The following is a 27,733-nucleotide window of genomic DNA, read 5'->3' as shown; positions in this document are numbered from 1 at the left end:
ATAGGCTGGGTTTGTTTTCTTTGGAGCAGAGGAGGCTGAAGGGAGACCCTTTATTGAGGTGTATAAAATTATGAGGGGCCTAGATAGAGCGGATAGGAAGGACCTTATTTCCCTTAGCAGAGGGTCAACAACCACGGGGCATAGGTTTAAAGAAATTGATCGGTTTAGAGGGGATTTGAGGGGAAATTTCTTCACCCAGAGGGTGGTGGGGGTCTGGAACTCACTGCATGAAAGGGTGGTAGAGGCAGGAACCCTCACCACATTTAAAAAGTACTTGGTGTGCACTTGAAGTGCTGTAATCTACAGGGCTACGGACCTAGAGCTGTAAAGTGGGATTAGGCCGGATAGCTCTTTGTCGGCCGGCGCGGACACGATGGGCCGGAATGGCCTCCTTCCGCACTGTAAATTTCTATGATTCGAGAGAATAGCACCTGCAATGAGGGACTTCTTCAGCTATGGGGAGAGACGGGGGAAGCTGGGATTGTTCTCCTTGGAGTAGAGAAGGAGGGGAGATTTAGTAGAGGCGTTCAAAATCATGAAAGCTTTTGTTAGAGTAGATGGGGAGAAAATGTTTCCAGTGGCAGGAGAGTCGGCAACCAGAGGGCACAGATTATGACGAAATGGCATCAACCTGGAACGTTAACTCTTGTTTCTCTTTCTCTCTCTGATGCTGCCTGACCTGCTGAGTGTTTCCAGCATTTTTTGTTTATATTTCAGATTTAAAATAATGGGCAAAAAAGCCAAGGTGGGGTGGGGTAGAGATGCTGAGAATTAATTTTGATGCAGTGAATTATGATCTGGCATGTACTGCTTCAGAGGGTGGTGGAAGCAGATTCAATAGTAACTTTCAAAAAAGAATTGGATAAATACTTGAAAAGGAAACATTTACAGGGCTGTGGGGAAAGAGCAGGGGGCGTGGGACTAATTGGATAGCTCTTTCAAAGTACCGGTCCAGGCACAATGGGCCGAATGGCCTCCTTTTGCACTGTATCAATCTATGATTCTAAAGGCGATTGATAAGCTGAGCGGCCTCCTCCTGTGCAGTGTGATTCTATACCAGATGAGCAGTTTAAAGAGGGATATACTTGCATTGGACGTAGTTCAGAGAAGGTTCATGAGATTGATTCCTGAGATGAAGGGGTTGTCTTATAAAGTTAGGTTGAGCAGTTAGGGCCTTACTCATTGGAGTTTAGAAGAATGAGAAGGAATCTCATTGAAACATCTAAGATTCTGAGGAGGCTTGACAGGGTAGATGCAGAGAGGATGTTTCCCCTCGGTGGGGGGGGGAGGGGAGGAGGCGAAAAAGAGTCTAGGACTAGGGGCCATAGTCTCAGAATAAGGGGCTGCCCATTTAAAACAGAAATGAAGAGAAATTTCTTCTGAATCTTTGGAATTCTCTGCCCCAGAGAGCTGTGGAGGCTGGGTCATTGAATATATTTAAGATGGAGATAGACAGATTTTTGAACAATAAGGGAGTCGAGGGTTATCGGAAGTGGGCAGGGATCCATGATCAGATCAGTCACGATCTTATTGAATGGCGGAGCAGGCTCGAGGGGCCAAATGGCCGACTCCTGCTCCTTATTTCTTATGTTCTTATGTACACTGTGTGCTGAGTCCTGTGTGTGTTCTCTCTGAAAATGCCCTTTTTTCTTTCCAGTCTGTAAGAGTTGCATTGTGAAATACCTGCAGACCAGCAAATACTGCCCAATGTGCAACATCAAAATCCACGAGACACAGCCTCTCCTCAACCTGAAACTCGATCGAGTGATGCAGGACATTGTGTACAAACTGGTGCCGGGTCTACAGGAGAGTAAGTTCATTCGCCGGCTAACCACCACAGGCTCGAGTATCCCAGCCCCTCCAGCCTCGAGGTCCGAGGCTGTGTGTGTGGTGGACCCTCGGTCAGATATGGCGCAGAGAGGGCTGAATGTATCACTTCGAAACTTGGCCGGATAATGGGGGTCGGAGACAATGGCCGCACTAAGCTGCACTTTGTTCTGCGTGGCCTGTTGCTTTAAATGCGGGGTCCCTTTAAATGTCTGTGCATGCGCGGCATTTACAGTGTCAGTGAATGGTCTGCGCGGGACCTCACCAATCACTGCGCAGCTGCATGTGTGCGCACCTTAGCGGGAACACTGGTCAGAGGTCACAAGTATGGAGCAGTGGGAAAAAGTTTGTCAGATTTCACGATGATGTGCAAAGAGTGATAAATATCTGGCATAATGGGCTGTGGAGGGGAGGGGAGCAGCGACGGAAGCCAGTGTACCTGCTCGCCTTCCCATCAGTGCCAGTCCGGCGTGCCCACACGCCCCCCCCCCGCCCCCCCAACCCCCGGTCCGGGAGCTGCACGGTTTTTCCGTTCAGGGCCATTAATACGGACTGAGGCCACCCCAGCACAGACCCAGCCCCTTGGCAGGGCCTCGCATCAGCCAAAAGAGCTGCCTGCCGCCCATGGGTCCCTCTCGCTGAGCAGGCCCAGCTCTGCTCCCCGCCCCCTCTGACAACACAACGTCCGGGTGGGGAGGGGGGAGGGGGGAGGTAGGGCAGAGATCCAGGAATAAGGGTAGACTGTTGGATGCCGGTCTGCGACAGTCGGTGTGCTGGAGGGACGAACTTTGCTAGGCTGCACGGCCTTTTCACTTCTCTGATTAAATTTGCCGTGTTGACTCTCCCCTACCTTCCTCCCCCAGGGATGGGGAACTGCCACAAAGCATATCTCACTGACTCTCGAGCTCCCCTTTGCACCAATACCGAGGTGGGCTCCCGTGCCCTCTCCCCCCCCCCCCCCCCCCCCCCCCAGTCGGTGAGAATAGCGCCTGGTTGATATTCTGTATACAGAGGCATTAATTCCCACCTCCCCTCCTTGTCCAATTCCACAACGCCACTTAAACTCATGCAATGTGTTCCTTTCACAGGTGAAGAGAAGCGAATTCGAGAATTCTATCAGTCTCGAGGGTTGGACAGGGTCATCCAACCAGTTAATGAAGGTACGGAGTAGAGAGATGGATTATGGCTGCTTTTACTGCGCAGGGCTTGGGCCAGAGTACATCACAAACTCGCTGCAGCCTGTCAAATGTTGCGCTATAACTGGGGACTCACTGTGCACAATGCTGTCTTGTCTTCGGTCTCCCCTCCACCCCATAAGCATACATTTACGGCAAGGAAGGAGGCCATTTTGGCCCATCGTATCCACCAACAAAGAGCTACCCAGCCCAATCCCACTTTCCAGCTCTTAGTCCGTAGCCCTGTAGGTTACGGCACTTCAAGTACATATCCAAGTACTTTTTAAAAAGTGGTGAGGGTTTCTGCCTCTACCACCCTTTCAGGCAGTGAGTTCCAGACCCCACCACCCTCTGGGTGAAGAAATTTCCCCTCAAATCTCTAAACCTCCTACCAATTACTTTAAATCTGTGCCCCCTGGTTGTTGACCCCTCTCCCGAGAGAAATAGGTCCTTCCTATCCACTCCTCGTAATTTAGGCTCCTCGTAATTTTATACACCTTAATAAGGTCTCCCTCAGCGTCCTCTATTCCAAATGAAACAACCCCAGATTATCCAATCTTTCCTCATAGCTAAAATTTACCAGTCCAGGCAACATCCTCGTAAATCTCCTCTGTACCCATTCTAGTGCAATCACTTCTTTCCTGTAATGTGGTGACCAGAACTGCACACAGTACTCCAGCTGTGGTCTAACTTGTGTTTTATACAGTTCAAGCATAAGCTCCCTGGGTTGTGTCTGTGGCCCGTCTTTGTCTCCCTATCTCTCCCAGAGGTGCTGAGGCAGCGATACCTGAGACGGTACCCCTTCAGTACAGGCACTGACTTGTAAAGGTTCAAGTGTCTAGCCATCGGGTGAGGATAGGCATTGCCAACTCTCCCGCATTGCCCTGGAGTCTGTGGGTATTGAAGATTAATGTTGAGCCAAAAACCCAGCAGGAAAATCAAACCTTGACCATCACAATTTAAAAAATCCACCCCCCCCCCCCCCCCCAAGACCAGTAGACCTGGAACCTACATCAGATACTGCGCAGCCAATAAAAAAGCTCGATATGATTGACCTCTAACCTCAACATAGCCTCATGTCAATAAATCATTGAGTGTTTAGATTGTCACAAATTTTAAATACTGTATTTTTACTCCGTATTAGTGCTCGGGACCGGTGTACACACATGAGGCCTGGGCACCAGAAATATCATAGGGGTAGGGGGCATTTAAAAATAAATTATACAGGTTGAACCTCCCTTATCCGGAACCCTCGGGACCTGGCCTGTTCTGGATAAGGGATTTTTCCGGACAGGGGCGGTCACATTAAATTGGATGGTACAGGCACTGAGCAAGGGGATATCAGGGCTGGCTGGCTTGGGGCCTAGAGAGCGGCAGAGAGATCATTGGGGGGGTGGATCGCGGGGTCAGGCCAGCGATTGCGGGAGTCAGCAGCGAGGAAGGACTTCAATTGGTTCATGTCGGAGTTCTGCGCATGCGCCATCCGGTGGCCAGGAGTGGTTCCGGATAAGGGAGTTCTGGATAAGGGAGGTTCAACCTGTTTTATGGATTGGGTGGGAAAGGCTTTTTGACAGGGTGGGAGGTCATGTGATGAAATCTCCAGGAATATGATCAACTAGAGTTGGCAACCTTCCCGCTCCAAATAAAAGGCCTCAGAGGTACATCAGTCATTGAAAGTTGCCTTATAGGTACAGCAGGTGGTGAAGAAGGCAAATGGTATGTTGACCATCATAGCTAGGGATTTTGAGTATAGGAGCAGGGAGGTCTTGCTGTAGTTGTACGGGGCCTTGGTGAGGCCTCACCTGGAATATTGTGTTTAGTTTTGGTTTCCTAATCTGAGGAAGGACGTTCTTGTTATTGAGGGAGTGCAGCGAAGGTTCACCAGACTGATTCCCAGGATGGCTGGACTGTCATATGAGAAGAGACTGGATCCACTGGGCCTTTATTCACTGGAGTTTAGAAGGATGAGAGGGGATCTCATAGAAACATATATAAAATTCTGACGGGACTGGACAGGTTAGATGCAGGAAGAATGTTCCCAATGTTGGGGAAGTCCAGAACCAGGAGACACAGTCTAAGGATAAGGGGTAAGCCATTTAGGACTGAGATGAGGAGAACCTTCTTCACTCAGAGTTGTTAACCTGTGGAATTCTCTACCGCAGAGAGTTGTTGATGCCAGTTCATTGGATATAGAAACATAGAAACATAGAAAATAGGTGCAGGAGTAGGCCATTCGGCCCTTCTAGCCTGCATCACCATTCAATGAGTTCATGGCTGAACATTCAACTTCAGTACCCCATTCCTGCTTTCTCGCCATACCCCTTGATCCCCCTAGTAGTAAGGACCTCATCTAACTCCTTTTTGAATATATTTAGTGAATTGGCCTCAACAACTTTCTGTGGTAGAGAATGCCACAGGTTCACCACTCTCTGGGTGAAGAAGTTCCTCCGCATCTCGGTCCAAAATGGCTTACCCCTTATCCTTAGACTGTGACCTCTGGTTCTGGACTTCCCCAACATTGGGAACATTCTTCCTGCATCTAACCTGTCTAACCCCGTCAGAATTTTAAATGTTTCTATGAGGTCCCCTCTCATTCTTCTGAACTCCAGTGAATACAAGCCCAGTTGATCCAGTCTTTCTTGATAGGTCAGTCCCGCCATCCCGGGAATCAGTCTGGTGAACCTTTGCTGCACTCCCTCAATAGCAAGAATGTCCTTCCTCAAGTTAGGAGACCAAAACTGTACACAATACTCCAGGTGTGGCCTCACCAATGCCCTGTACAACTGTAGCAACACCTCCCTGCCCCTGTACTCAAATCCCCTTGCTATGAAGGCCAACATGCCATTTGCTTTCTTAACCACCTGCATGCCAACCTTCAATGACTGATGTACCATGACACCCAGGTCTCTTTGCACCTCCCCTTTTCCTAATCTGTCACCATTCAGATAATAGTCTGTCTCTCTGTTTTTACCACCAAAGTGGATAACCTCACATTTATCCACATTATACTTCATCTGCCATGCATTTGCCCACTCACCTAACCTATCCAAGTCGCTCTGCAGCCTCACAGCATCCTCCTCGCAGCTCACACTGCCACCCAACTTAGTGTCATCCGCAAATTTGGAGATACTACATTTAATCCCCTCATCTAAATCATTAATGTACAGTGTAAACAGCTGGGGCCCCAGCACAGAACCTTGCGGTACCCCACTAGTCACTGCCTGCCATTCTGAAAAGTACCCATTTACTCCTACTCTTTGCTTCCTGTCTGACAACCAGTTCTCAATCCATGTCAGCACACTACCCCCAATCCCATGTGCTCTAACTTTGCACATCAATCTCTTGTGTGGGACCTTGTCGAACGCCTTCTGAAAGTCCAAATATATCACATCAACTGGTTCTCCCTTGTCCACTCTACTGGAAACATCCTCAAAAAATTCCAGAAGATTTGTCAAGCATGATTTCCCTTTCACAAATCCATGCTGACTTGGACCTATCATGTCACCTCTTTCCAAATGCACTGCTATGACATCCTTAATAATTGATTCCATCATTTTACCCACTACCGATGTCAGGCTGACCGGTCTATAATTCCCTGTTTTCTCTCTCCCTCCTTTTTTAAAAAGTGGGGTTACATTGGCTACCCTCCACTCCATAGGAACTGATCCAGAGTCAATGGAATGTTGGAAAATGACTGTCAACGCATCCACTATTTCCAAGGCCACCTCCTTAAGTACTCTGGGATGCAGTCCATCAGGCCCTGGGGATTTATCGGCCTTCAATCCCATCAATTTCCCCAACACAATTTCCCGGCTAATAAGGATTTCCCTCAGTTCCTCCTCCTTACTAGACCCCCCGACCCCTTTTATAACCGGAAGGTTGTTCGTGTCCTCCTTCGTGAATACCGAACCAAAGTACTTGTTCAATTGGTCCGCCATTTCTTTGTTCCCTGTTATGACTTCCCCTGATTCTGACTGCAGGGGACCTACGTTTGTCTTTACTAACCTTTTTCTCTTTACATATCTATAGAAACTTTTGCAATCCGTCTTAATGTTCCCTGCAAGCTTCTTCTCATACTCCATTTTCCCTGCCCTAATCAAACCCTTTGTCCTCCTCTGCTGAGTTCTAAATTTCTCCCAGTCCCCGGGTTCGCTGCTATTTCTGGCCAATTTGTATGCCACTTCCTTGGCTTTAATACTATCCCTGATTTCCCTTGATAGCCACGCTTGAGCCACCTTCCCTTTTTTATTTTTATGCCAGACAGGAATGTACAATTGTTGTAGTTCATCCATGCGGTCTCTAAATGTCTGCCATTGCCCATCCACAGTCAACCCCTTAAGTATCATTCGCCAATCCATCCCAGCCAATTCACGCCTCATACCTTCAAAGTTAGCCTTCTTTAAGTTCTGGACCATGGTCTCTGAATTAACTGTTTCATTCTCCATCCCAATGCAGAATTCCACCATATTATGGTCACTCTTCCCCAAGGGGCCTCGCACAACGAGATTGCTAATTAATCCTCTCTCATTACATAACACCCAGTCTAAGATGGCCTCCCCCCTAGTTGGTTCCTCGACATATTGGTCTAAAAAACCATCCCTTATGCACTCCAGGAAATCCTCCTCCACCGTATTGCTTCCAGTTTGGTTAGCCCAATCTATGTGCATATTAAAGTCACCCATTATAACTGCTGCACCTTTATTGCACGCACCCCTAATTTCATGTTTGATGCCCTCCCCAACATCACTACTACTGTTTGGAGGTCTGTACACAACTCCCACTAACGTTTTTTGCCCTTTGGTGTTCTGCAGCTCTACCCATATAGATTCCACATCATCCAAGCTAATGTCCTTCCTAACTATTGCATTAATCTCCTCCTTAACCAGCAATGCTACCCCACCTCCTTTTCCTTTTATTCTATCTTTCCTGAATGTTGAATACCCCTGGATGTTGAGTTCCCAGCCCTGATCATCCTGGAGCCACGTCTCCGTAATCCCAATCACATCATATTTGTTAACATCTATTTGCACAGTTAATTCATCCACCTTATTGCGGATACTCCTTGCATTAAGACACAAAGCCTTTAGGCTTGTTTTTTTAACACCCTCTGTCCTTTTAGAATTTTGCTGCACAGTGGCCCTTTTTGTTCTTTTTCAAGAGGGAGATAGATATGGCCCTTACGGCTAAAGGGATCAAGGGGTATGGAGAGAAAGCAGGAAAGGGGTACTGAGGGAATGATCAGCCATGATCTTATTGAATGGTGGTGCAGGCAATTCCTACTCCTGAATGGCCTACTCCTGCACCTATTTTCTATGTTTCTATAACAACAACCTGTGCACAAAGTCTTGCCACTCAACACCTCCTCCTTCCCCCCCCCCCCCCCCCCCCAGCCAACACATCAGCCCCCGCCTCCCCTTACTCCAGTCCTGAGCTGAAATTAAATGACACTGTTATGGGAGAGCGCACTGCTCCCCTCAGATAGCAAGCCTCTTGCAATTTTTTGTTAAGATGAATGAATGCTGTTTTTTCTCGGCTCTCCCCTGGGCCTTCCTTCAATATTAAAAAGGGCTGCGATTATTGCCTCCCTCTTATGTTTTCTGCTCACACATACCTGAACATTTCCCATCGGGCCACCGTAGCGGCAGCCATCGTCCGTGCATCAGCCAGTTTTGTATGTGGTCACCTCCTTCCTCCCAGTGTTCCCTCTGAAGGTGCTGACACTTGGCAGAGGGGGGAAAGGAACTCTGCGCCAGGCGCCATCTCCTTTACCTCGCCGGCTAAAGAACAAAATGGGCCACTCTTTTTTTTTTAATTTTGAAACTGAATTTTAAAAACCAGAAACTTCCGGAAGCGTGCAGCAATGGTCGGTCAACACGCGGGAGTGAAAAGACCACTGAGTGTTTCGGCCGAGAACCCCCCCCCCCTCGAGCATTCTGTTGGGCCGCCCCATGAGACAATGTCAGCCTGCCTTTCTCCTTTCCGGGTGTGGACTGACCCACTGGGCGCTTACAGCAGTTTCTCATTTCCTAAATGTTGGACTTTAGCAGCAGCCAAACAGCAGGGTGGGGCTCGTGGGATTTTACTGACTTCCGTCCCCAGCCACAGAGTAACTCATTCAAATCTAAAACTGAACAATTTGCCATGAAGGCTGAGAGAGTTCAGAAGTCTCTGAGGAATTGGCATGTCTGTGTATGCGTGTCTGTGTTTTTACATAGAATTACATCGAATATACAGATCCGAAGCAGGCTATTCGGCCCAACCGGCCCATGTCTGTGTTTTTGTGCCTAAGTCTGCCAAATTTCCACCTCTCTAACATCGCCCGTCTCTGCCCCTGCCTCGGCTCATCTGCTGAAACCCACGTCCATACCATTGTTACCTCTAGACTCAACTACTCCAACGCACTCCTGGCCGGCCTCCCACATTCTACCCTCCGTAAACGTGAGGTCACCAAATCTCGGCTGCCCGTGTCCTAACTCGCACCAAGTCCCGCTCGCCCATCACCCCTGTGCTCGCTGACCTACATTGGCTCCCGGTTAAGCAACGCCTTGATTTTTAAAATTCTCACCCTTGTTTTCAAATCCCTCCACAGCCTCGTTGCCCTTCCTATCTCTGTAATCTCCTACAACCTCTGTGATAATTGTGCTCCTCAGAGTCTGGACTCTTGAGCATCCCCGAATTTAATCGCTCGGCCATTGGTGGCCGTGCCTTCAGCTGCCTAGGCCCCAAGCTCTGGAATTCCCTGCCTATTCTTAGAATAAGGGGCCGCCCATTTAAAACTGAGATGAGGAGGAATTTCTTCTCTGAGGGTTTTAAATCTGTGGAATTCTCTGGCTGAGTGCCGTGGAAGCTGGGACATTGAATGGATTTAAGACAGAGATAGATAGTTTCTTAACTGATAAGGGGTTATGGGAATTGGGCAGGGAAGTGGACCTGAGTCCTTGATCGGATCAGCCATGATCGTAGTAAGTGGCGGAGCAGGCTCGAGGGGCCGTATGGCCTACTCCTGCTCCTATTTTTTTTAATGTAAACCTCTACGCTTCACTTTCCTCCTTTTGAGACACACTTTGACCAAACTTTTGGTCATCTGCCCTAATATCTACTTTTGTTTTATAATGCTCCGATGAAGCACCTTGGACGTTTTACTATGTTAAAGGTGCTATATAAAGACAAGTAGTAGTTATTGTTATATCTGTGTGTCCTTGTGTCTAGTTGATCAGTTTTTGCTCGTATCCATGAATGTGATGTAAACATTTTTTCTGATTCTCCTTTGCTCCCTCAGCTATGACCCCAGATCTGGCCAGTTCTCCCTACACGACTTTCGATCACTCCAAAGCCCACTATTACAGATACGACGAGCAGGTTTCGCTATGTTTGGAGAGGCACGGGTGAGCTTTTGGAAGGGTTCACTGCTAATAGGAACCCACCTCTTTATTTTTCCTTTCCGACCTATCGGCGCCTAGTTTGCACAAATAATCTGCCGGGAGCCTCTTGCTTGGGCGGTAGTGGAACAGACAGTGCTGGGTGAGGTGCAGTTTGCCTGCCATTTCCTCCTTGAGCCGATGTAGCCTGGCGATGCTATCTCACACCAGCCCCAGAAAGCACCCATGTGAAAGCATCGAGGAGCTCCCCATTGTACCAGGTTGGAACAGGATCGGAGACTCTTAACAAAAAGCAGAACTAATTCCTGTTTTATTATTGGGAAGGCCTCTCTTTTTTTTTTAAAGGGGAAAGGAGGGGAGGGGGAGAACGTGCAAGGGCAGGCTGGACATAGGGATTGGCTGGGAGGTTTTGGTTCCTAACCTCCGCCCTGGATGGTGGAGAGAGTTCAGATTGCAGGACCAGGGTCGTCAAAGAGCGACGATTAAAAGAAACCTCCATCAGTCCTGGAAATACGCAGCAGGTCGGTCAGTGTCTGTGAAAAGAAACAACTCGTTAATGTTTCGAGCTCCAGTCTTGCTGAGACGTCATTGATGGTATTCCACAAGATCCTGCAAATCCCCTGGGAGGACAGACGCACCAACGTCAGTGTCCTCGATCAGGCCAACATCCCCAGCACCAAAGCACTGACCACACTCGACCAGCTCCACTGGGCGGGCCACATTGTTCGCATGCCCGGCACGAAACTCCCAAAGCAAGCGCTCTACTCAGAACTCCTATACGGCAAGCTAGCCCCAGGTGGGCAGAGGAAACATTTCAAGGACACCCTCAAAGCCTTCTTGTTAAAATGCAACATCCCCACCAACACCTGGGAGTCCCTGGCCAAAGACCGCCCTAAGTGGATGTTGAGCACCTCGAGTCTCGTCTTCGAGAGCATGCAGAAAACAAGTGCAGGCAACGGAAAGAGATTGCGGCAAACCAGACTCCCCACCCACCCTTTCCCTCAACCACTGTCTGTCCCACCTGTGACAGAGACTGTAATTCCCGTATTGGATTGTACAGCCACCTGAGAACTCACTTTTAGAATGGAAGCAAGTCTTCCTCGATTTCGAGAGACTGCCTATGATGATGAGTCTTGCTGAGAACAGTTTCCACCCTAAAGCTTTATCCTGGCTCTCCTCGCTTAACAATAGTGCTGTTCAAAATGGAAAACACAGGACAGGAGTCACTCATTGCCTCCATTTTAAAATAAATACTTGGGCGACAGCCCTGTGCAGCTGTAAACTATTCCTGGCCCGTACTCCGTTACCTGACCCACACTGAATTGGCTGATTTAGCCAAAATCTGAGGAGTTGCCCTGCATCTCGACCAATGTTCCTTTTAAATCGCGTGGCTGAGCAGTGCCCTGCTGCTCCCGTGCAGCCGGCTCGCTGGCTTTTAAATGGGAAAAGCTGCATATGCGCTGTGCTTTGACTGGGTTGTGACGCCCCTTAAAGGGGCCGCGCACCCAAAAAAAAAATTAACGGGAACATTGGTCTCAGCACCGCCTCCTGAACGTAGGGTGGGTAGCCAGGGTGCCCCCTTGCCCGATCACCCGCCGGTTACCTCTGCTGCAGAATGAACAAGCATTAATGCTGGGTCATGGACTGGGTCACGCTCTGCAATGTGATGTCCCCCCCCCCCCCCCCCCTCAGGTGGAATAGCCCACCAGCACTCACCGACTGGGCTCTCGCACAAGGAGTAGTTGCTTGGGTGAACTAGCCGCTGGCCCTTCATGGAACCCTTGCCCCAGCGCAAGCCAGTGTATCCAGGAAAGGTGAATATTGGAGAATTTAAAAAGCAACAAATCGAGGTGAGTTATTGTTTCTTTTATAACTGGATAAAATATTTTAATGTTGAGGTAAATCAAACCACGAGCTTTGTCAACATTACTCGGTCAAGGTTCTAGACGCGCGCTCGCTTGCTCGCTCTCTCGGTGACATCTTGGTGTACCTAACCTGGAAATGCTGGGTTTTCCGGTGCTGACCGCCTCTGTTTTCGTCCCGGAGGGGGCGGCAATGGCAGCGGTGAGCTCTTCCGGGCGGGTGGCCAGCTTCCAGCGCCCAGCCGCGGTTTTCGGGGCTAGCTTTGGTGGAACGCGGAGCATTATTGCCCGGAAGAGGCGAGCCGGTGTGCAATGCCCCCTGGTTGTGTCACCGGCTCGATTTTTTTTTTTTGGCTCCCGCCCGATCCGTAGCGCCGCATAGAGCGCCCCCTAGTGGGACTGCCTGTGAAAGCTGGCTACAGTGAGGTAAGTAATGTCGACCTCCGGTAAGTGTGATTGTTTTTTTTTTTTGCAATTTATGTCATGGTGGCGTGAGTTATTTATTGGGAATGTTTGCGGTGTTTTTTTTCCCCACCACGTCTCTCTTCGGGCACGCCGAGGCCGGCTCTTTAGCTCGGGATTTCCACATGCTCAGCCGGGCCTAGTGCCTAAGAGAGGTGTGCAGCGCCTCTCTTAATGCCCCGCCCACACTCGGGGGGGGGGGGGGGCCCAGCTGCCCAATTTTTCTGAATGAGGTGCTGTTCCCGGGTGGTATCAGGACTGCCCTGCCGTCATTAACGCCCCGAAATCTTAAAAGGTGAAAATGCAGCCATAGTTGCTGAATATGAAGGAGAGTGTAACTTGAAGAGTGACGGATGAGCTGAAGCATTTTCCTCTTTAATTTAGGCAGGGCATATCTGATTCAGGTTGGAGCTTTGACTCTTACATCGTCGGGGGAAGAGATGTTTACATAACACCTTATCACACCTCATTAACATCTCAAATAGCTTCACGTGCAGTGACTTGCCGTGTAGGCATTTTTGTGCACAGGAACAGCCGGTCAGTTCTTTTCATTTTGGTACCAAGCTTATGACCTCGCCTCCCTAATATCTCCTCCTTTGGCTTAGCATCCATCTTTGTCTGATTACTCTTCAGTGAAGTGCCTTGAGTCTTTTTCCTATGTTAGAGGTGCTACTTAAACGCAAGTTATTGTTTAGTTGTTGTGCCCTCTTGACTTGGCGTATCTGAAAGTTCTGGATTTCCTGTGTCTATCCGTTTTTAAGTATCGTACACCTTTTTATAAGGACCCCTTTTGAGACATCGCTCTTCGCGATTAAAGAGCCCAAGCGTATTAAGTTGTCCTCAACTCTTCAGTGACACCAGGAAGCAGATTTATTACTCTCTCCGACATGGCTCTCCCCTACATTGGCGTTTCTCTCCTCTACTACATGGCTATCACCATTCTTTAAAATTCGTTCACGGGATGTGGGCGTTGCCGACATTTATTGCCCTTGATGATTAACCTTCTTGAACCGCTGCAGTCCATGTGGTGAGGGTGGCTTGCTTGGCCATTTCAGAGGGCAGTTGAGAGTCAACACATTGATGTGTTGCAAAGTGCTGCAGTACAGCGGGACCTGGGGGTACTTGTGCATGAAACACAAAAGGTTAGTATGCAGGTACAGCAAGTGATCAGGAAGGCCACTGGTATCTTGGCCTTTATTGCGAAGGGGATGGAGTATAAAAGCAAAGAAGCCTTGCTACAGCTAAATAAGGTATTGGTGAGGCCACACCAGGAATACTGCGTGCAGTTTTGGTTTCCATATTTACGAAAGGATATACTTGCTTTCGAGGCAGTTCAGAGAAGGTTCACACGGTTGCTTCCGGGGATGAGGGGTTTGATTTATGAGGAAAGGTTGAGTAGGTTGGGCCTCTACTCATTGGAATTCAGCAGACTGAGAGGTGATCTTATCGAAACGTATGAGGGGGCTTGACTTGGTGGATGCAGAGATGATGTTTTCACTGATGGGGGGGGGAGACTAGAACTCGGGGGCATGATCTTAGAATAAGGAGCCGCCCATTTAAAACAGATAAGAAGAAATTTCTTCTCTGAGGGTTGTAAATCTGTGGAATTCGCTTCCTCAGAGAGCTGTGGAAGCTGGGTCACTGAATAAATTTAAGACAGAAATAGACAATTTCTGAAACGATAAGGGGTTATGGGGAGCGGGCAGGGAAGTGGAGCTGAGCCCATGATCAGATCAGCCATGATCGTATTAAATGGCGGAGCAGGCTCGAGGGGCCGTATGGCCTACTCCTGCTCCTATTTCTGATGTTCTTATGTGGGTCTGGAGTCTGGGCCAGATCAGGTAAAGACACTTGTGAACCAGTTGGTTTTTACAATAATCCGGTCGTATCATGGTCACCATTTCTGACACTAGCTTTTTAATTCCAGATTTATTTAATTAACTAAATTGAATTCCCCAGCTGTCGTTGTGGGATTTGAACTCTGGTCTCCAGATTATTAGTCCAGGCCCCTGGAGTACTAGTCCAGTAACATAACCACTATGCTACCGTACTCCCACCTGCACTGGTAGTTCTGCCCTGAACATGGCTATCACCTGCATTGATTTTAATTACTGTGTGAAGCACTTGCCAAGTGTTACCTTGACAGCAGGGAAGGGACGGGGAAGAGAGAGAGAGAAGGGCGAGTTGGCTTTGTACAGCGCAGAAAGCAGAGAGCATGTTCAATCAATACACCAAGGGGAAAAAAAATGAAAAATTCCTATCGAGCGGTTTGCCTGAGTCCAGATTCATCACTCAATCTGGTGAATTTGCAGCAGCTGGAAGGCACTGGGGTCGATACTAATTTTAAAGCAATTAGTTTGGATGTGTTGCTATCAGCAAAGCTCTCGCACAAAGCTGTTGGAAACTCTGATAAACAGTTTACCAGCAGTGTTTAAGGAGGCTGGTTCTTTTTCTGCTTGCCTGCCAATAATTTCAAATTTGTTTTTCTCTTTCCTTCTGGAGGGGAACGATACTGATCCCAGCGAATGTCCTTTTAAAATAGCACAGCCGTCTTCCCGATTTACTGGTTTTCCCTTGTGTAAGTACAGGGCCCTGGTGAGACCGCACCTGGAGTACTGTGTACAGTTTTGGACTCCTTACCTAAGGAAGGATATACTTGCCACAGAGGGAGTGCTTCACCAGACTGATTCCTGGGGTGGGAATATTGTGCTATGAGAGATTGAGTAGACTAGGCCTATATTCTCTAGAGTTTAGAAGAATGAGAGGTGATCTCATTGAAATATACAAAATTCTTACAGGGTTTGACAGGGTAGATGCAGGGAGGATGTGTCCTCTGGTTGACCAGGGGTCACCGTCTCAGAATAAGGGGTCGGCCACTTACAACTGAGATGAGGAGAAACTTCTTCACTCAGAAGATGGTGAATCTTTGGAATTCTCTACCCCAGAGGGCTGTGTAGGGTCAGTCTTTGAGTCTAAGCAGGACCGAGATTGATACATTTTTGGATATTAAGAGAATCTAGGGTTCTGGGGATAGTGCAGGAAAGTGAAGTTGTGGTAGAAGATCAGCCATCTTCTACAGCATCTGGAATGCACTGCCTGAAGGGGAGGTGGAAGCAGATTGAATAACTTGTGGGGTGCTTGTGCATGAAAGACAAAGTTAGTATGCAGGTACAGCAAGTAATTAGGAAGGCAAATGGAATGTTGGCCTTTATTGCAAGGGGGATGGAGTATAAAAGTAGGGAAGTCCTACAACTGTACAGGGCATTGGTGAGACTACACAGAGAGTACTGCGTACAGTTTTGGTCTCCTTATTTAAAGAGGGAAATACTTGCATTAGAGGCAGTTCAAAAAAGGGTCACGAAGTTGATTCCTGAGATGAAGGATTGACTTATGAAGAAAGGTTGGGCCTATATTCATTGGAGTTTAGAAGAATGAGAGATGATCTTGAAACATAAGATACTGAGGGGGCTTGAGAAGATAAATGCAGAGAGGATGTTTCCACTCGTGAGGGAATCTAGAACTAAGGGGTATAGTTTAAGATTAAGGGGTTGCTCATTTAGAATTGAGATGAGGAGGGTCATGAATATGTGCAATTCTCTGCCCCAGAGAGCTGTGGAGACTGAATGAATATATTTAAGGTAGAGATAGACATATTTTTGAACCATAAGGGAGTGAAGGGTTATGGGGAGCGAGCACGGAACTGGAGCTGAACCCAAAACCGGATCAGCCATGATCTTATTAAATGGCGGAGCAGGCTCGAGGGGCCAAATGGCATCCTCCTGCTCCTATTTCTTGTGTTCTTAGAGCAAGTTATTATTTAAATGGAGAAAGATTGCAAAATGCCGCAGTACAGCGGCACTGGGGATATTGTGCATGAAACACAAAAGGATAGTGTTATGTCTCAAATAAAGCAATGTGACTGAGTACTATATACTTGAGTAAGTGTGACCTTAGTCTCTTTATTCTGACTCCAGAGTGCTGGCACAGCATGGGAGGCCTGCTTATTTACAGTGCTCCCAAGGGATGCTGGGATCCCTTGGAACTCCAACAGATGTGCTCTTTGGTGGTGGTAGAATGCTGGTTACATGGTGTTGCTTACATAACAGATAGTATGCAGGTACAACAGGTGATCAGGAAGGCCAAAGGTATCTTGGCCTTTATTGCAAAGGGGATGGAGTATAAAAGCAGGGAAGTCTTACTACACCTATATAAGGTACTGGTGAGGCCACACCTGGCATACTGCGTGCAGTTTTGGTTTCCATATTTACAAAAGGATATACTTGCTTTGGAGGCAGATCAGAGAAGGTTCACTAGGTTGATTCCAGGGATGAGGGGGTTGACTTATGAGGAAAGGTTGAGTAGGTTGGGTCTTTAATCATTGGAATTCAGAAGAATGAGAGGTGATCTTATCGAAATGTATAAGATTATGAGGGGCCTTGATAAGGTGGATGCAGAGAGGATGTTTCCACTGATAGGGGAGTCTAGAACTAGAGGGCATGATCTTAGAATAAGGGCCGCCCATTTAAAACTGAGATGAGGAGAAATTTCTTCTGAGAGTTGTAAATCTGTGGAATTTGCTGCCTCGGAGAGCTGTGGAAGCTGGGACATTGAATAAATTTAAGACTGAAATAGACAGTTTTGTAAACGATAAGGGGTTATGGGGAGCGGGCAGGGAAGTGGAGCTGAGTCCATGATCGGATCAGCCATGATCTTATTAAATGGTGGAGCAGGATCGAGGGGCCGTATGGCCTACTCCTGTTCCTATTTCTTATGTTGCTATGTGAAAGGGAACTGGAAAAAAAATTTCAGGGTTATGTGGAAAGGACAGGGGCGTAGGACTAATTGGGCAGCTATTTTGAAACCGGCCCGGTGGGTGGAATGGCCTCCTTCAAGGTGCTTTCCTCAAAATAGGGTATCGGCCTCTGGTTTGCTGCAGGTTTCAACCACCAATTTACACTGCCTCTTCCAAATCCAATCTTGTTTCCTGTAAATCAGTTTAAGGTCCTTAAGTCCGATAAGTACTTTTTGGCCTTGACGAGCTGAAGATCACGTTTCCACTGCTGAGAGTCTCACTTTCACTGTTACTTTTTATAATGTTTTTGTTCTTGAGATGTGGATTGCATGACAAAGCAATATTTATTGCCCATCCCTGTTTGTCCTGAGGACATTAAGATTCAGCCACACTGTGTGGGACTGGAGTCACATGTAGGCCAGACCAGGTAGGGCTGGCAGAATCCCTGAGGGACGTTAATGAAACAGTTACATTTATAGATTACAACAGTGACCGCACTTCAAAAAATACATTCATTGGCTGTAAAGCGCTTTGGAATGTCCTGAGGTTGTGAAAAGCGTGATAATAAATGCAAGTTCTTTTTCAACATACAGCAGTCCAGCAGAGTACATGGTCATTTTTTATAGTGCCAACCTGCAAATGGCCAGTTTATTGAATTCAGTTTCATAACTTGCGATGGTGGGATTTGGCTGTGAACCTCTGGGTTGCCCGTCAGTAACCACTAACCTGTGTAATCTGCAATCTGAAAGAAATAGCTTGTATCTATATAGCGCCTTTCATGACTTCAGGGTGTTCCGAAGCTCTCTCCAGCCAATGAAGTACTTTTACCGTGTGGTAACTGTTGTAATATAGGAAACGCAGCAGCCAATTGGCGCACAGCAAGCTCCCACAAGCAGCAATGTGATGGTGACCAGATAAGCTGTTTTTTTTTAGGTGCTGGTTGAGGGATAAATATTGGCCAGGATACTGGGGTGAGCTGCCCCTGCTCCTCTTCGAAATAGTGCCAAGAGATTTTTTATGTCCACCTGAGAGAGCAGACAGGGGCCTCGGTTTAATGTCTCAACCAAAAAGAGTCCCTGTTCACACAGGCAACCGAGGAGGGGCTGCCTCACTGTGGTGATAATGTTGTTAGGCTTGGCTCATTGTCAGTGAAGGGTTATGGGGAGAGGGCAGAGAAGTGGAGCTGAGCCCATGATCAGATCAGCCATGATCTTATTGAATGGCGGAGCAGGCTCGAGGGCTCAAATGGTCGACTCCTGCTCCTATTTCTTATGTTCTCGTATCAGCTTTGGTTTAGTGGTAGTCAGAAGGCCAAGCTGCACTTTCTGAATAATGGTGTGTAAGTGGACCCACAGCAAACTAGCATGGGCTACAAGGGATTGCAAAGTGAGGGAATAGCTCGGCACCAAATTCCATCAGGGATATCGAGTTAACTCTTGCGCCAAAATAATGAGAACTGATGCTGGCTGTTTTATTCATGAAACAGGGTAACCTTGTTCTGACTCGAGCAGTCTGATGTAAATCTGTTTATTATTCAACTATTGCACATGGGATAAAATTTTGCGTGAAATAAAAAGCAATTAGGGGGTCACCGTGGTCCAACTGATCAGCTGCATTCTGGGTTTGTTGTGAGTATTAAGAAAATAATTCACTTTGTCACCATTTCTGCTGTAGGTTCTACACTCAGAGGTGAACCTCTTTGAATTTCTCCCTCCCCCGGCACAGGGAATGATTTCAGCCTCCGAGAGTGGCCCAGCTTTCAAGCCGCTGCTTTCACTTTTTTTGGGGGTGCGTTCTCCCCTCCAATTTCTTACCCCATGCTCCCGAAAATGCCGTCTATTAACTGGGGTACGTCTCCCCTGAGTGCTAACCTTGCCCAAGTGCCCATTCGTCACGTGAAGACCTACGCACAGCGGGCATCGGCAGTGAGCAGCCCGTCAAGGCCAAGCCCAATCCAGTTTGCACCCGATCCGTGGTCGGTACTGGGAGATCCCGATCCGTGGTCGGTGCTGGGATCTCCTGCTCTGCCTTGTAAAACACGCTAAGCTGATTGAGTTGGTCAGCTTGCTTGATTTCAAGACTTGCTTGGTTTCAAGATTTTGTAGCGTACCTACCCAGTGTGCACACCATCATCATCATAGGCAGTCCCTCGAAATCAAGGAAGACTTGCTTCCACTCTAAAAATGAGTTCTCAGGTGACTGAACAGTCCAATACGGGAGTTACAGTCTTTGTTGCAGGTGGGACAGACAGTGGTTGAAGGAAAGGGTGGGTGGGGAGTCTGCTTTGCCGCACGCTCCTTCCGCTGCCTGCGCTTGTTTTCTGCATGCTCTCAGTGACGAGACTCGAGGTGCTCAGTGCCCTCCTGGATGCTCTTCCTCCACTTAGGGCAGTCTTGGGCCAGGGACTCCCAGGTGTCAGTGGGGATGTTGCATTTTATGAAGGAGGCTTTGAGGGTGTCCTTGAAACATTTCCTCTGCCCACCTGGGGCTCGCTTGCCGTGTAGGAGTTAGAAAACATAGAAACGTAGAAAATAGGTGCAGGCATAGGCCATCCGGCCCTTTGAGCCTGCACCACCATTCAATAAGATCATGGCTGATAATTCCTTCAGTACCCCGTTCCTGCTTTCTCTCCATACTCCTTGATCCCTTTAGCTGCAAGGGCCCTATCTAACTCCCACTTGAATATATCCAATGAACTGGCATCAACAACTCTCTGTGGTAGGGAATTCCACAGGTTAACAACTCTCTGAGTGAAGAAGTTCCTCCTCATCTCAGTCCTAAATGGCTTACCCCTTATCATAGAAATATAGAAACATAGAAAATAGGTGCAGGAGTAGGCCATTCAGCCCTTCTAGCCTGCACCGCCATTCAATGAGTTCATGGCTGAACATGCAACTTCAGTACCCCCTTCCTGCTTTCTCGCCATACCCCCTGATCCCCCGAGTAGTAAGGATTTCATCTAACTCCCTTTTGAATATATTTAGTGAATTGGCCTCAACTACTTTCTGTGGTAGAGAATTCCACAGGTTCACCACTCTCTGGGTGAAGAAGTTTCTCCTCATCTCGGTCCTAAATGGCTTACCCCTTATCCTAAGATAACCTCACATTTATCCACATTATACTGCATCTGCCATGTATTTGCCCACTCGCCTAACCTGTCCAAATCATCCTGCAGCCTCTTGGCATCCTCCTCACAGCTCACACCGCCACCCAGTTTAGTGTCATCTGCAAACTTGGAGATATTACACTCAATTCCATCATCCAAATCATTAATATATATTGTAAAGAGCTGGGGTCCCTGCGGCACTCCACTAGTCACTGCCTGCCATTCTGAAAAGGGCCCTCTTAATTAATCCCTTTGTCCTTCTCTGCTGTATTCTAAGTTTCTCCCAGTCCGAGTAGAGCGCCTGCTTTGGGCAATTGAACGACCTGACTAGCTCCGTTGGGCGGGCCACATTGTCCGCATGCCTGACACAAGATTCCCAAAGCAGGCGCTCTACTCGGAACTCCTGCACGGCAAGTGCACACACCAGCAGTGTCAGCAATAGGAACTAGCGCCTGTGTGGGGCAGCAGGTGTTCTATCCAGGAGCTGGTCTAGACCGAGACACCATAAATCCAGGCCCAGGCACACTGCGGTGCCGCAGTCAGATTGTCCCTGCTGATGCCCAGAGCGCGCACATTGCTAAACTTGTGGGGCCTTTGTTTGTATTGAGCGCTGTCCCTCGGAAGGTACTGTGCAATTATGAATGAAATGGCCTGTACATTGACTGAGGCGTTTTTCTTTTTGGGTCCTGCAGCTCCTCGCTGGGAAAAGAGAAGGGGAAACTGGTGTTACAGGTAAGACACTGAGGTTGGGCCATATTGGTTACCGTTGTGTGCCCTCATGCTGCTTTTACCGTAACCTCTAATTCGCACCCATTCGCCCATCTCCCCTGTGCTCGCTGGCCTATATTGGCTCTCGATCCGGCAACGTCTCGATTTTTATAAAAATATATATATATATTTCATCCTTGTGTTCAAATCCCTCCATGGCCTCAGCCCTTCCTATCTCTGTAACCTCTCCAGCCCCCACAACCCTCGGAGATCTCTGTGCTTCTCCAGTTCTGACCTCTCGCGCATTCCAGAATTCCATCGTTTTGCCATTGGCAGCCGTGCCTTCAGCCATCAAGGCCCTAAGCTCTGGAATTCCCTCCTTAAATTTTTCCGCCGCTCCTACTTCGAAAGCTCCTTGAAAGGTACCTCTTTGACCAAGCGTTTGGTCACCTGTTCTAATATCTCCTTGTGGGGCTCGGTGTCAAATTCTGTCTAATTAACGCTCCTGCAAAGCACCTTGGGACGTTTTGCTCCGTTAAAGGTGCTATATAAACGCAAGTTGTTGTCGCTGTCTGTTTTCCAGCTATAGTCCTAGCAAGGGCAGCAGTGCTGCAGGTTAAAGAAGCTTGAACCTGGAACCTTCCTAATCGGTATGACTGAATCATAGGAATTTACGGCACTGAAGGAGGCTATTTAGACCATTGTGTCTACGCCGGCCGACGAGCTACACAGATTAATCCCACTTTCCAGCTCTTGGTCCGTAGCCCTGTAGGTTACGGCACTTCAGGTGCCCATCCAAGTACTGTTTAAATGTTATGAGGGTTTCTGCCTCTACCACCCTTTCAGGCAGTGAGTTCCAGACCCACCACCCTCTGGGTGAAGAACTTTCCCTTCTAAATCCCCACTAAAACCTCCCCCCAATTACTTTAAATCCATGCCCATTGCTAAGGAAATAGGTCCTTTCTATCCAGACCCTTCATAATTTTATACACCTCAATCAGATCTCCTCTCAGCCTCCTCTGTTCCAAAGAAAACAAACCCAGCCTATCCAATCTTTCTTCATAGCTAAAATTCTCCTGCATTTACCATCGACGGACGGGTGAAGCATGTTTTTGTGAGGAGGTTTATGACTGATCGGCATTAATACCATGCACAGCCAGTAAAGGTTCTGTGCAGTCCCACTGTGCTGTGGCTGTGCTGTCCCAATATTCTTAGTTAATGGGTAAAGGCACTCCGCTGAAACAGCTCCTTGTGTGTTGAGGAGAAATGTGTACCAGGAAGCTGTCTGGTATCGCAGTCAGCCCAGTGTTGGAGGTTGCCCCGGGCTAGAAAGAGTAGGGGAAGAAATATCAGCCAGGATCGCTGAACAGTGTCCCTTAGTCACCAAGTGAGGACACTGGTGGTGACGCTATGCCACGGCTGACTAGGCTTCTGATGCTCCCCCTCTGGAGTGGCCACTTTATTCTTGAGATGTGGACAACACTGGCAAGGCCGCAATTTATGCCCATCGCTACTTGACCTGAGAAGGTGGTGGTGGCAGTTCGTTGTCGTCTTAACATTAATAGTCCTTCCGCCCGAGTGGCTTGATAGGCCGCTTTCGGAGTGGAACATAAAAAAAGAAAGACTTTTATAGTTTATATAGCTCCTTTCACAATCACCGGACGTCTCAAAGCACTTTACAGCCAATGAAGTACTTTTTGAAGCATAGTCGCTGTTGTAATGTCGGAAACGCGGCAGCCAATTTACGCACAGCAGGCTCCCACAAACAGCAATGTGATGATCTGTTTTAGTGATGTTGATTGAGGGATAAATATTGGCCAGGGGGCGGGGGGGGTGGGGGATGATAAACTCCTCTGTTCTTCTTCGAAATAGTGGCCGTGGGATCTTTTACAACCACCGTAGGATAGATCGGGGAGAGGTGTGGCATGTTGCCTGTCTTGTGGGGCATTAGTGGACCAGTGGGAATCTGTTCGAGAATCCAGCAGAATTATTGAATTCATCGTCGGGAGTTGAACTCGCAAGCTCCGGGTCGTGAGACCAGCTCCATAACCACGAAGCTACCCTGGTGAGATGGGTGGCAGAGAGAGGGTGTTGAACCAGATGGCTGATGAAGTTTGCATGCAGTCCTTTCTGCTGGCACATTCAGCCTTGCGTGCTCCTGACACAATTCCCAGATGCAGAAGGCGTTTTTTTGTGTGTGTGTGTCTGTTCTAATAGCCAGGCCCTCAGTAAATCCGAAACATATTTAACATGAAGTAGATACAAAGCCTGCAGTTAATACGAGGGCTCAGGGGTCACGAATCATTTCACATCGCTACACTGCAGCAGATGGGGTCTATTGATTTTTTTTTTCATCCTGTGTTCTCAGATCATTGAAGTAAAATTCAATTATTCCCACTCTTGTCAGAAAGCAGTCTGAGCAACCCTCCCCCCTCCGAGTGAACACGTGCGTAGAGTAAATAACATTGGAGCTGTTAAATCACGCAGCACGGTGTCAGGTGAAATTCTAAAGTCACCTGCTCCTTGTTGTGAATGTGAAACTTTCATTTTGAAACTTTTTTTTCTCCTCTTCAAAATCTGTAATCCAGTCACGTGTCAGTAAATTGATAGTACCCTGTACTGCACTGCAAGCAATTTAAAAAAAAAAGAATTGAGCTCTCTTTTCTGCCCGCCCCCACCTTCCCTCCTCTCTTGACACCGCACAATGTAGAACTGAGCATGGTGTGAGCTGCGCCTGTGAGGGTAGCACTCTCGCCCCCGAGTCAGGAGGTCGTGGTTTCGAGCCCCACTCCAGAGAATGAAGTGCCATAATCCGGGCTGACGCTGCCAGTGCTGTCTTATGGCTGAGACATTAAACCGAGGCCCGATCTGCCCTTTCAGGTGGGTGTAAAAGATCCCACGGCACTATTGACCAATATTTATCCCTCAACCGACATGACTAAAACCGATTCTCTGCTCATCATTACTTTATTTTTTTGTGTAGCTTGCTGTGTGAAAATTGGCTGCTGCATTTTCCTACGTTTCAACAGTGACTGCACTTCAAAAGTAAAGCGTTTTGGAGCACCCTGATGTCATTAAAGCTGCTACTACATAAATGCAAGGCTCGCGCTCTCTGGCTCGCGCTCTCTGGCTCGCGCTCTCTGGCTCGCGCTCTCTGGCTCGCGCTCTCTGGCTCGCGCTCTTGTTCTCTGGCTCTCTCTCCAATCAATCAACCTCCCACCCCCCCCCCGCTCCCCACGACAGAAGGTGGTGTTTGGCCTGTGCTGACTCTCTGAAAGCCTGATCCACTTAGTCCCATTCTCGTGATCCTTCCTTCCATACCCGTTTTTTTTTTTAAATAAAAAAAAAAATGTCCGTTACAGTTGTGGGTCCATAAATTGCTAGTGGAAGACAGGGGAACATATTCGTAAGGGGGTCGGTGGGAGGGGCAGAAATCAGCCAAGGTTCCCGCTCCCGATCGCCATCTATCCATGGTCGCACATTCAGAATGGCGCTTGGGCGAGGTTCTGAAGGGCAGCCAACGCTCACCCCATCAAAGGGGAACAAAAAGAAAAGTATCTCATTAGCAGAAGGATTTGGGATACACTTTGCAAATGTGCAATGTTCGGCACAGAAGGAGATCATTTAAGAATCTCTTTACATGTATGTGGCTCCCCCCTTTCTATAATATTCTCTCCATTTTGCTCCTCGTTCCCTGACGGTGGTGACTGTTCGCCTGAGATACTGTTTCACAGTCACGGATAGCCCAGCCGAGTATGTCACATGACCATCCGGTCTAGATGGTGCGTGTGAGCAGGGTGTCCAGCAACTCAGCCCAGCCCCATCCGACTCTGGCCCACTGTACAACAGAGCCTCCCGTTGTATGTCTATGCGTGGAGGGAGGGGATTGTCACCGAATAATAATCGGGAACGAGAGCCCCAGTTTATATATTATGGCCTCGAGTATCCCAGTCCTGGGAGCGCGCAAGGAGGATGCAAGTCCAGGACGGGAGGAATTCTGGAGAGAGAGTTGGCCCTCCGGATTTCCGCCCCCATTTTTAACATCGGGCAGGGAGGGAGCGGGTGCCTCTCCCGCCCTGTCATCCCAGAGTGGAAGAGGCAGGACTGGCAGGAACCCCTCATTTACTCCAACTTTGTGTGAAAGAGAGGTGTGCACTGCACCAGAGTGGTGCCAGGGACTCAGTGGTGGTTTCCCAGAGACAAACAATCAAATGCCACTCAGCAAAAATGTTAACGGAGCTTTGGGGTTGGTGTCTGCCGCCCCCCCCCTCCCCCCGCCGACCCAATGGTGTCACTCCGAAATACCTGACCTCCAGCCCCGCTTCCCCCCCCCCCCCCCGCAAGTGGTCACGGATACACATGAGGTGCTGTAAATATTCCCTCTAATTTTGTTGCACCAGTGCGGTCCCTTTAACATGCTGCTCAGCAGGACCTCCAGAACGCCGTGCAGCTTCCAGGGAACATCGGCGTCCAACCCCCTAATGCTGATAACCCCGTCCTTGGGATTAGGGACGGGGCCAATGCCCGGATTCGTTGTCCCCGCCAATAGCCCCGTCCAGCTGTCCCTTGGGTCCGCCCAGCGGGTTCCTGAGGGATTCCGGCCCCTGTATCTATTTTCCCCTTTCCCTTTTCCTAATCCGAAGTGTACTGAGCCCAGCTGGAGCGCCTGTCCGTCGGCTGACTCAGCACACAGCGGCCAGATCAAACCCGGCACCTCCTGAATCGGTGCAGCTCAGCCCGTTTGAATAGAAGGGAACAGAAGTGCGCATGGGCCTGGTGCCTGCTCATTCTCGTCTTGCGTTGAGTGGGGTGAGGAGGGTCGAATGCAGGACTGATCAACACCTCCTTTTTAAAATGTTTCTTTTCTAACCCTTGCAGCAAAAGTATGTCCGATGTTCCGTCCGAGCAGAGATCCGGCACTTGAGAAGGGTCCTGTGCCACAGAATCAATGTGCTGGACCAGCAACAGGTAAGCTGGGGGGCGGGGGGTTGAGCAGGGAGGCGGGGGGGTGAAGGGGGTGGTGAGCAGGGAGGCAGGGTGGTGAGCGGGGAGGTGGGGTGAAATGGGGGAGGTAGAGCGGGGAGCGGGGAGGTGGGGCAACTTGCTTGTTCCTTCGCAATTTTTCCGAAAATATAACGAATGTTCTTTCTGCAGGTACAGATACTGTTTGACAATGAGCCTCTGCCGGAGCACATGACCATGAAACAGCTCTGGCTCTCGAGATGGTACGGCAAAGTGAGTAACAAGCGTATCAGTCAATTTGGCGGGGGGGGGGGGGGGGGGGGGAGGGAATGGTACATGGGATTCGATGAAATAGGGTGGGTGGAGGCCAATCATAGAAATTTACAGCGTGGAAGGAGGCCATTTCGGCCCATCGTGTCCGCACCGGCCGACAAAGAGCTATCCAGCCTAATCCCACTTTCCTGCTCTAGTTCCGTAGCCCTGTAGGTCACAGCACTTCAAGTGCACATCCAAGTACTTTTTAAATGTGGTGAGGGTTTCTGCCTCTACCACCCTTTCAGGCAGTGAGTTCCAGACCCCCACCACCCTCTGGGTGAAGAACTTTTCCCTCAAATCCCCTCTAAATCTTCAACCAATTACTTTAAATCTATGCCCCCTGCTAAGGGAAATAGGTCCTTTCTATCCACTCTACCCAGGCGCCTCATTATTTTATACACCTCAATAAGATCTCCCCTCAGCCTCCTTTTGTTACAAAGAAAACAACTCCAGTCTATCCAATCTTTCCTCATAGCTGATATTCTCCAGTCCAGGCAACATCCTCGTAAATCTCCTCTGCACCCTCTCTAGTGCAATCGCATCTTCCCTGTAATGTGGTGACCCGATCTGCACGCAGTACTCTAGCTGTGGCCTAACAATAGCATAACCTCCCTGCTCTTGTATTCTATGTCTCGAGTAATAAAGGCAAGTATTCCGTATGCTGCCTTAACCACTGCCAATGTTCCCTGTCATTTTATTTTGGGTGGTGCAGTCCATTCAGATTACCGCGCATGCACGGATTTTGCCATTTAGAGGGCCATGGAGCCCGGCTGTGTGGGACCTGCAGATCGCCGAGTGGCTGCACAGCTTAAAGGGAACATTGGGGAAGGCTCCTGTGGAGCATAAACACCAGCATTCACCTGGTGGGCCGATTGGTCTGTTTCTGTGCTGTAAATGCGATGTGCAGGTGCAGGTCAGGACTCCAGACCGTTTGGGAGCAGGGTCGTCCGGAATCCATAAAATGTTCTGGAATGTTCTAGGTCCTGCCGCTGCCTGACCTCTGGCCTCGCCTCGCCGCCGCTGCCCTTACCTCGGGGCCTCCTCGCCGGCCCGCCCGAACACCACCTCCGCAACGGGGCCCTGCCCGACCAGCTCCGCTTCGGCGGGGGCCCATCCGAACAGTTCCTTGGCGGCTGGGCCCCGTC

The 27,733-nt window shown here is 48.8% G+C and overlaps 1 protein-coding gene across 2 annotated transcripts in view; it reads left to right on the top strand.

The window, feature by feature from the left end:
- pcgf1 (polycomb group ring finger 1) overlaps positions 1–27,733 on the top strand; it is a 69,707-nt gene that overhangs the window by 30,905 nt on the left and 11,069 nt on the right. For both annotated transcript variants that reach the window (XM_070866785.1, XM_070866784.1), the window contains exons 3-8: positions 1,658–1,810; positions 2,916–2,987; positions 10,282–10,387; positions 21,296–21,335; positions 26,190–26,279; positions 26,466–26,546. In XM_070866785.1, the coding sequence (XP_070722886.1) occupies positions 1,658–1,810; positions 2,916–2,987; positions 10,282–10,387; positions 21,296–21,335; positions 26,190–26,279; positions 26,466–26,546 (542 nt within the window). The remainder of the gene's footprint in view (positions 1–1,657; positions 1,811–2,915; positions 2,988–10,281; positions 10,388–21,295; positions 21,336–26,189; positions 26,280–26,465; positions 26,547–27,733) is intronic.

This window comes from Pristiophorus japonicus, chromosome 2, assembly GCF_044704955.1.
Source record: "Pristiophorus japonicus isolate sPriJap1 chromosome 2, sPriJap1.hap1, whole genome shotgun sequence".
Lineage (NCBI taxonomy): Eukaryota > Metazoa > Chordata > Chondrichthyes > Pristiophoridae > Pristiophorus > Pristiophorus japonicus.
Note: the sequence above shows the minus strand (reverse complement) of the source record. Positions and strands in the feature narration are given on the sequence as shown.